At 35.6% G+C, this 9,257-nt stretch overlaps 1 protein-coding gene across 1 annotated transcript; it reads right to left on the bottom strand.

The window, feature by feature from the left end:
• Nucleotides 1-4,071: 4,071 nt before the first annotated feature.
• On the bottom strand, nucleotides 4,072-8,806 carry LOC123552542 (uncharacterized). The gene is made up of 4 exons (XM_045342269.2): nucleotides 8,411-8,806; nucleotides 6,758-7,470; nucleotides 6,423-6,523; nucleotides 4,072-6,031 (listed from the first exon to the last, which is right to left on the bottom strand). Exons 2-4 carry the CDS (start codon nucleotides 6,813-6,815, stop codon nucleotides 4,739-4,741), a joined length of 1,452 nt encoding a protein of 483 aa, XP_045198204.2. The 5' UTR covers nucleotides 6,816-7,470; nucleotides 8,411-8,806; the 3' UTR covers nucleotides 4,072-4,738.
• Between the last annotated feature and the right edge of the window lie 451 nt (nucleotides 8,807-9,257).

A 9,257-nucleotide genomic window follows, 5' to 3' on the forward strand; every position in this document is an offset into this window, starting at 1 on the left:
GGCTACTCTGGCTACTCTGGCAGAACTCTGGCTACTCTGGCCAGCCAGAGTAACAAGAGTTCTGGCTACTCTGGCTACTCTAGAGTAACCAGAGTTCTAGCTACTCTGGCTACTCTAAATAGCCACTTAAAAATAGTAATTAACTTGAAATTCAGTTTAAACATGCTATTTAGATAGAAATTACACATTAAGTTTCATAATCAAATTCAGCTAAGACGGAAAATGTTTTGTGAACCAGGTTACTCTGGCTACTCTTAAAATCCTAGAAACTCGTGAAATTATTACGCCCGACGTATAACCGCCCATCGTGCATAAATCTTTTGCTATAAATTATTTCTTAATTGACAACGGGTCCATTTGTTTCAGGGTCCAGTATATCTGTCAATGGAAAAGATAGCTTAAACACCACTAATTAGCGAGATTCGTATATGAAATATTGACTAACAGATAAACTAGTATCATCCGCCGCTCTTTATTTAATGTTCCTAACGCAATCGGTAAAATCCGTTCAATTAAGCTTTTTTCCATGTGCGTGAAATTAGCCAGAGCAGCCAGAGTAGCCAGAGTTCAGCCAGAGTAGCCAGAGTTTAGCCACTCTTTGTACGACGTATTATCACACTGGCCATAACTTTATCAGATCAAATGTTCCAACGTTATTTGAGCGGTGAATTTTACGCAGATCAGATGGCGAAATATGGCCGATACTATAAATTTCCGGTCTTGTAAGTATGATTTAAAGGAATTTCTACCCGTTAAATAACGAATCAAATGAAAACGATGGGTGCACCTGAAGCGCAAATGTGTCCATTTTTAGCACATGTGTCTGTGTCTTACTTTTCGGGCTCTATTTCTCATACAAAAAGTCGTCATGATGTACGTTGGAACCACTTAATCTGATAAAGCTATGGCCAGTGTGATTATACCGCCCGAGTGTATAAATACAAACCAATGTAGTGTTAAAACACGGCTGTGCTTTAAATTATTTCAATTCTAATATGCCACAAATGAAGTTCATTAAATGTGACACTTAGCTTATTAGCAAATAAATGTTTCAGTTATTTTGCTCACTCGATGTTTAGTAACGATATAGAGTAATTAGCCATATTCTCAGCAGTGAGAAATATTGTCCGACAATTTAGATATACATCCTTTGTAACAATTGATATATAATATGAATTGTAATTGTATAATTATGTCAAAATGTTATATGTCATACCTTCTCCACTTATATGTATTCACTGTTCGTCATATATTATGTAAATGTTGCCACCATGGACTTAAAGTCCAGTGGAATATATATGAATAAACTTGAAACCTTTAATCTAAAACAGTAGAATATATATAGTAGCGCTCTTTCTTGGTCGCAACAAAAACGTTGACGTCGTTAACGTGCGGTGACGTCAATGTTTCTGTTGAGACCAAGAAAAGCGCTACTATATTTTATCTACTGTTTTAGATTAAGGGCATATTAGAACTGAAATAATTCACAGCAAAGACGTATTTTAAAACTATTCATACACTCGGGCGGTAATACGTCGTACAAATAATTTCTGCGCCCTCGTGAAATTATTTCGTCTGACATATATCCGCCCATCGTGCTTAAATTGTGTTAAAGCACACTTTTGCTATAAATTATTTCTTAAATATAACTGAAACATGACCTCTTTAATAGGGAAAATATGAAATTAACCACTGTAAAGTTATAAATTACGTGACGATGAGACCAAATTCAAGTGACTATTCCATTTTGACCTGGATATTTATACTTAGTATGGCCTTTCGGGGAGGTAAGCGATTTACATTTTCTATATCTTTATCACATAGGTTTGCATAACTTAATGTTTCAAAAAAGTGAAAGAAGAAATTATTATTTCTTTTTTCATTTTAATTGCGATAAATTTAGTAGCAGTTGTTTCAAGTAATACCGGCTCCAGCAGATAACGGCATATCTTTGTTCATTTCATACTAAAAGCAGTAAGTGTCATAAAATTAAGTGTATCTTTTTAAAACAGAATTCTTCCCCTAAATGTGGGGATGAATTTGGACTTTATTTTGCTTATATATAACTAGATACACATAAACCATATTCTACACGTATTTCAATTAAAACATTTTAGAAGACGAAAGAATAACACACCTTAAGATGTTTACTTGCTTTGTAGGAGAAACAGTGTTTATCATTTATTCAATAAAACATCCTTCAAGTGATACTACGGCATATCAATTAATCTTAACTTCAACAATGCAAGAATGATTAAGTGCAAGACCGTAGGATGCATTTTCAGATTGGGAGGGAGGGGTACACATTTTGAAAATCAGCTAAAATTGACTCGCTGTCAAATAATTGCTATGATAATTACCATAATCGGTCAAAATCGCCCCCACCCCACCCCTTGTTCCTACGGCCATGAAGTGATTCAATGGCAACGGACTGGTAGTAACTGCAACAACGCAAGACTCGTTGATAGGTCGTAATTTCCAAAACTCAAGCGCCAATAAGTGATCCAGCGACCAAAGAATCTGTCACAGTTTCGATCAAGCAAGACTCCTTCAGTGGTCCGACAATGTAAGACTCTTCAGTGATTCAGCGACCACAAAATTAGTCACCACTTCGACCGTGCAGGATTTCTGCAGTGCTGTGGCGACCACAAAACCAGTCACAACGCAAGACTCCTTAAGTGATTCGACCATTGATTTAACTACGTTTGTGTAATGCGATTGCAGGTTAAGAATGCACTGTTCCGGAGATGGTTGAACACATCCTCAAATAAAATAGATGCTGCATCGCAGGGTTGAAGAATGTCTGAATACTATATCATCCGCAAATAGCTCAGATAGTCTTACCACTGACATTGCAGATGGGCAGGCCTCACTAAGCTGTAATTCAAAAAGCCAGGAAATCAAAACTCGATCACCAGTAATACACGGAAAAAAGCGGTGGAACGCTGGTGAATATGGGTGTACGAATATCACTGTAAACGTTTTCACACTTGTTGTCAACCTGAGAAAATAGACCCATTACCTCTTGTTAAGAAGACAACTTCTTCTTGTTAAGAAGAGTTTTTTTCTAAATATAGACGAGGTTAGTATGGAACTCAGTGACGTATCAGAGAAAGGAATTCAAACAGAACCAGAAATTAACAGAATACAGTTTACAGAAAAAATGCCCGTAAAGGAAAATCTGTATTGCCAGATATCTGCAACAGACGATCTCGAACTGTCAACTATGTGAATATATGTAATACAACTAATGTTGATATGCTGATAAAGCACAATCTAGACGATCCTATTTCGCATGTATTCAGTGCAATTAATCATCCCGGGGACATGAAAGATGCGGAACAAGTAAACAAACATGCAACAGACTATTTGACAGAGGACAATATGAAAGAAGGCGCTAACGTAGGAGCGGGATGTCAACAAGACTTAACACTAGTACCAATCCTATAACTAAAGTCAAAGTCTGAAAAAATTCCTGCAAGGTCAGCCACACCGGAACAGAATGAATTATAACCAGAATATATCGAGATATGAACAATTATTTAAGAACATCTGGAACCTGATCGGCGTACATTTAAGCTGTGTGCATTTGAATAGAAATTAAGAAAGGGGAAAAAATAAATGTCCTAGTATAAAACATAAAAGCGATACTGCTTTAAAGAAAACGAAAGGGACATTATTGAAAATAAGACAATTGAGACAGATTGCGCCAGAAATTTGAAAAAAAAAAGAACAAACGTAATTTAATGTAGCAACATATTGTTTTTTAAACGAAACTATTTTGGTAATTGCAATTTAACCTCCGATGTTTAAACTTGCAGTATGAAAATAAAGGAAACTTTTTCACACAGTTTAACAACCAATATACCAGTTGTATATGTTGCGCTAATCTAAAGAGGGTAGGTAATTTCTTATACATGAAAATAAATTAGCAAACAGATTTAACAATGTAGTTTATAGATAGATGGTATTTTTCAAGACTTGTTTGCGCCAGAAGTCGTTCGGTATGTATGTTTATGGACTCGGCAGCTGAAAATAGCCCCTACATTTCATTAGAATCTCATTAGAAGAATGCACTTAAAACCAACAGGACATTGTTATCTGACTAGTAATAAAATAAAAGTTTTGCTTAATCACTGGAAAATCTGTCAAAAGGGTCTGAAGATAGAGAGGAGACACAGCATTCTACATAAGTGACTTTTAATCTCAACATACGATCTTGACATCGAAACTATATGACATAAAGTTGCGTTCTGCGCGATAACTAATTATGGCCAATTTATTTGTATGGAAAACATTTGTCCTGAGGTTTTGAACAACCTTCAAACGTGTTAATAAGTATCTGACCTTCAGTCTCACCGTTTGACTTTCAGCCTACATGACTGAAAGTTACGTACTGCAAAACGTCTAATTATGACATATTATTATTTACCAGATTTTTATAGCGCTCTTTTCATCTATAAAATAAACGTTCAAAAGCGCTGATATTGTGTGTCACATTCTGTTCCTTCAAGAGGACAAATTGATAGAGTTGACACATTTTTGTTACGGACGGACGGACAGACAACCAGGCAAAAAGCAACAGGTCCCCGTCCCTATACTTTGGGGATACATCATTAAAATAGGAATCATGAATAGCAAGAATAGTAGATAATTTTAACGTTACATGTGAAGTGATTATATTACACTGCGTGATTCACTTTGGATGTAGGGTTGAATATTAAGACATAAATATCAATCATGACTCAAAATCAGACAATCTCGAATATAAACTGCCACTGCCATAAGGTTCACTTTGGAACTTCGGCTCAGACTGAGAAATGTTTCTTTTGCTCTTTGTTTTAGCTTTTAATCTTAGTTTGTTCCTTGTACTAAATTTCTTTAAATGATTCCAGACCTTTTCCTTAGTAAAATCAGGTTTGAAATAAGCATCTGCAATTATATTGTATGTGGCCTCATATCTTTTCTGAGCCTGTGACTTTAATGTCGAACTTTTAATGGGGTCGGTGTAAGGTGATTTCTTTCTGACAACCCTCTTCCTTTTTCTATTCATTTTAAGTTTATCTGGAGAAGTTTCGACTGTATTTGTGTTGGTAGTTAATAAACCCCTAAATTTTGGTCCAATTAGTGTATTATCACTCACACCAGTTTCAACGCTACTTGATTTATGGTCCGTAGTTTGCCCTTGGGGCTCTTTAAAGGTCACGTGTCGTACTTTTGGCACTTTATCTTCAGTGTCCAACGATATTATTTCCTCAACTTCTTCGTTGAAACAGTGTGTAATTTGGAACGATGGCCTTTTATTTTCCATTCCAGCGTTCGTTATGTTTGCTTTGCTCATAATATTTTCGTCATTAGCTTTATCAAGATCAGAAACATTCAAAGTATGTATGAATAATATTTCCTTGACAGCTTCACTTTCTCCTAAAAGTTCTTTTTCACTTGCTTTAGAATCTAAAGAAGTTGCATTGGTCTCACAAGCCAACGGAGTTGCGCCAGCCTCTAAGGGCGATGTGTCGAAATTTTCGTCATCTGGCGAAGGAATTCCTGCATGTGCGGTTGATGATTCTACTTGAAATATGTCATCTGTATCTTTAAAATACTTTGCTTTAAAATCATCACATTTGTTTGATAATGTATCACTATCTGACTCACTGGACGAAGAAATCGGTATTGGCTTTGTCGTGAAATTGTTCGTAGTATACTCTGTTTCAAATGCAGAAGATCTGTTCATATTTTGTGGAATAGAATCATGAGCTGTCGGTAGTTCAACACATGTTTTGCATTTGCTTTCGGGAAATATATCTATTTTAGTGTCTAAATGGTCTTCGGAAACAATTTCTATATGGATATCTATCGGGTGTTTTTCAGGAGTAGAAAACTTAGTGTGTACATCGAACAAGGGTTTTGCAGAAACAACTTTCATTTGAGTATCTATTGGTGGTAAAGGACGGAAGTACAACTCTTTTGAAATATAATCATCCGTCTGTGTTCCCGTGGAAACCATGTTGTTCTTCATATAAGACACCTTCTGTAACGTTATAACAAAATTTGAAAACATTACAAATTAATTATATGTAAATGGGTTTTTTTCGGTGACGTACAATCAAATTTACACGTAAATAATAATAGACCCGTTAAGTTTGAATGTCTAAATATATTTTATATGACGTTTCTTCATTTATCACAGTATTTCTTATCTTGGTGTATACCAATGCTCACAATTGAACAATATATTTTCTCACACAGACGCCTAAAGCTCTACAAGTTTACTAGAGAAAAAATTGTCTTCTTGAGAGTACTTTTCTCCGTCCAAGCACAATATTCTATAAAACTATCATTAGCAAAAAAAACGTGAATCATTCAAATAACCTGGCTTACTAGAAAAAGTATGTAATTCCCTCTGGTATTTGAATACTTACATTTCTCTGGACTCTTGACAGTACGCACCAAATTATTATACCAATACTCATGATACCCAACACAATGCTTAAAGCAATTATGATGTAGTTCCTTGCATCATCTGCAAAATAGAATCGGTATTTTTTTCTAAAACATTTAATGTTTTACAGCCTTTAAAATCGAATATCTAGACATAGATGAATGACTTAAGTCTTCCGTGCCTTGTATTTCGGGTCCCTAATGACAAAGTTTGCCTAAAGAACAAATTATGTTGTAATTCTGATAAAATGTCTCTGCTACTGCAATAACTGGAAGATCAAAGCTTAAGAGTACGAGTATGTCTTTATTAACTGACCTGTCATAGTAACCTCGTTCGTTGGGCATGGCGTAACTGTTCCTGTTGCATCTGACATAGATGACTGCGGTAGATCTGTTGTAGTAATAGTATCTGCCGTAGTAGTGTCTAGGTCTCTAGTTGTAGACGGCGCTGCAGGTGTTGTTGATGATACCTGGGTCGTAGTTGTAGTTTCAGAGGCAGTAGACGTTACTGGATCGGTAAATGTAGTCACAGAATATGTGTTTGTTGAAACATCTGACGAAGTTGTTGTAGGTGGAGTAGTTGTTCCGTCGCTTGTTGATGCAGAAACATGCTCATCTTTTGTGATTAATTCGGTTTCTTGCCTTGTAGATGTGGTGATTTCTGTAGTTATTGAATCAGTGGCATGAGATGTCTCAAGGTCACTTGTGGTTGATCTACGTTAAGAGATTTCGTAAAATCAATATCACTTCCATTAGTTGTCGTAAAACTACTTGTGATTGTATCACCCCCAGAAGTTGTTGTAAAGTCACCGGTAGTTGTATCAGATTCAGTTGATGTAAAATCACTGGTTGGCGCCTCACTTTTAGTAGATATCGTGGTATCGCTAATGGTTGTATCAATTTTATCAGCGGTCGTGACAACATCAGTGACAATAGAGGTAGCAGCCATTGTAGACGTACCAGTATCTCCTCCATCTGTTGTTGTTTCAACTTCTGGAGTGGTCGAAGAAAATAAAGCTGTCGATGACCCTGGTAAAATTTGAAATCAGAAATAAATACCAGAGCAGCTAGGCTGTTTTTTTATGTTTAAAATAAACATGTATCTTGTAAATGTGATATAAAGTGTATACAAAATATTCACTGGGTAATCCGTATAATAAAAAGCCCTCACCCGATTTCGAGCAAATTTCGAACGTTTACATAATTTTCGCCATGAAATCAAGTTTCTCATCCAGACCCAGCTGACCTTTTCATGAAATTTGGACAGTACAGAGAAAGAACATGTTTTGTTCAGTGCATGTTCGTGTTGTCAATATCAGTGTTTGTTTCTTTGTTTTTGGTTTAACGCCGTTTTTCAAACAGTATTTCAGTTACGTAACAGCGACCAATTAACCTTTCCAGTGTACCTGGATTCTGTACCAAATGGCAATACTAACCTGTTCTTTGCAAGTAACTGCAAACTTCCTCTTATGAATCAGAGGTGGAGAGCGAATGGTTTCAGACACAATGTCCTTAATCGTCACGGAGAACACACGCCTCGCCTGGGGGATCGAACTCACGACCCCGCCATCCGTACATCTGCGCTCTCCCTAACGAGCTCCGCGGGCGGACTTCAATATCTATTCTTGTTTAGCATAGAAAGAGTTCGTTCTTTCTTGTCACTTGTTATTTAATAGTATTAAAGCCTCACGTCATACAAGTACATAGGTGTGTTTAGTTTTAACCCTTATATCTTTATGTCGCTATAAAATAATTATCAAATACTTGTAAATATACACGCTTCTCAAATGGTTTTTAAACTTATCAGTAGAAAAAAAATTTTTTTTTTAAAAAAAAAATAGATGTAATGAGTTCATTTCAAAAACTGTATAAAGGAACCCATACTAAAAAAAAAAATATAGTAAATTTCGTTGGCACGTTTCCCGCAAAGGCTTGTCTCATTTAAGTAGAAAAAGAATACATTTCTTACCCTGTGCAAAAGCAGTCGCGAGTGCCAGAACATAGAGAGTGAAGTAGATTATATTCAACATCTGTGTATTCGAAAGGAACCATCCAAGACAAAAGAAATATATATATTTCGTTTGGGCACCGCTGTCCGGGAACCAGCATTAAGGCTTTGCTCTCATTTATGTATGTAAAGCTTTCCAGGTTCAAGACGGTTAGAAATTAAGTATCCGGATGGAATAATTTCAAAAACACTATCAACCACATACTTTATGTAGTACTCTGAATTCTAAAGGCAGTATCTTATTTTTTATACAATTTATGACATCCTAACTTTAGAACGAATCTTGTGGTTCAAACTTCAAATTCGTTCTTCTTTACATGACATGATTTAAGCGATTTTTACAATTGTCAAACTAATACTTTTAATGACTTATTCAAAATATATTTCGTAAAACAACAAAATATCATAAACAAAACCTTTATTCATTATCGGTAGTGTATTGTTGATTCATAATATAGGCCAATATGAAGTGATACAGAAAAAGACAATATCGTACAAAAACTGACGATACCTATTTGTTTACATTGTTTCAAAATATGTCAATCTTTTAACAAAAACTAATACATTGAATCAGTTGTGTCTTTTTTAGTATATTTATTCATCTTGACCACTTACATGTCCGCAGCATAATAGCAGGATTGACAATGTGTCTATCATCGAGACAAAAAGAAATAGTTTACACTCGGTACTCTTTCAGATCGGAATTCGGATTGATAAACACGTTTGAAAATCAGTCATACTTATTCTCAAAAGATCAAAGAAGATGTGTTTATTCATAGACATATACATATTTCATAGACTGTGGTGA

Source organism: Mercenaria mercenaria, chromosome 4 (genome assembly GCF_021730395.1).
Source record: "Mercenaria mercenaria strain notata chromosome 4, MADL_Memer_1, whole genome shotgun sequence".
NCBI classification, from domain to species: Eukaryota; Metazoa; Mollusca; class Bivalvia; order Venerida; family Veneridae; genus Mercenaria; species Mercenaria mercenaria.

What these genes read in the sequence shown, in the direction of transcription:
- LOC123552542 (XM_045342269.2), bottom strand. Translation starts at nt 6,815, where the DNA reads ATGTCAGATGCAACAGGAACAGTTACGCCATGCCCAACGAACGAGGTT. An exon ending in GAACGAGGTTACTATGACAG is followed by an intron (nt 6,524 to 6,757) that starts GTCAGTTAATAA and finishes TCTATTTTGCAG; the next exon opens with ATGATGCAAGGAACTACATC. An exon ending in TGTCAAGAGTCCAGAGAAAT is followed by an intron (nt 6,032 to 6,422) that starts GTAAGTATTCAA and finishes ATAACGTTACAG; the next exon opens with AAGGTGTCTTATATGAAGAA.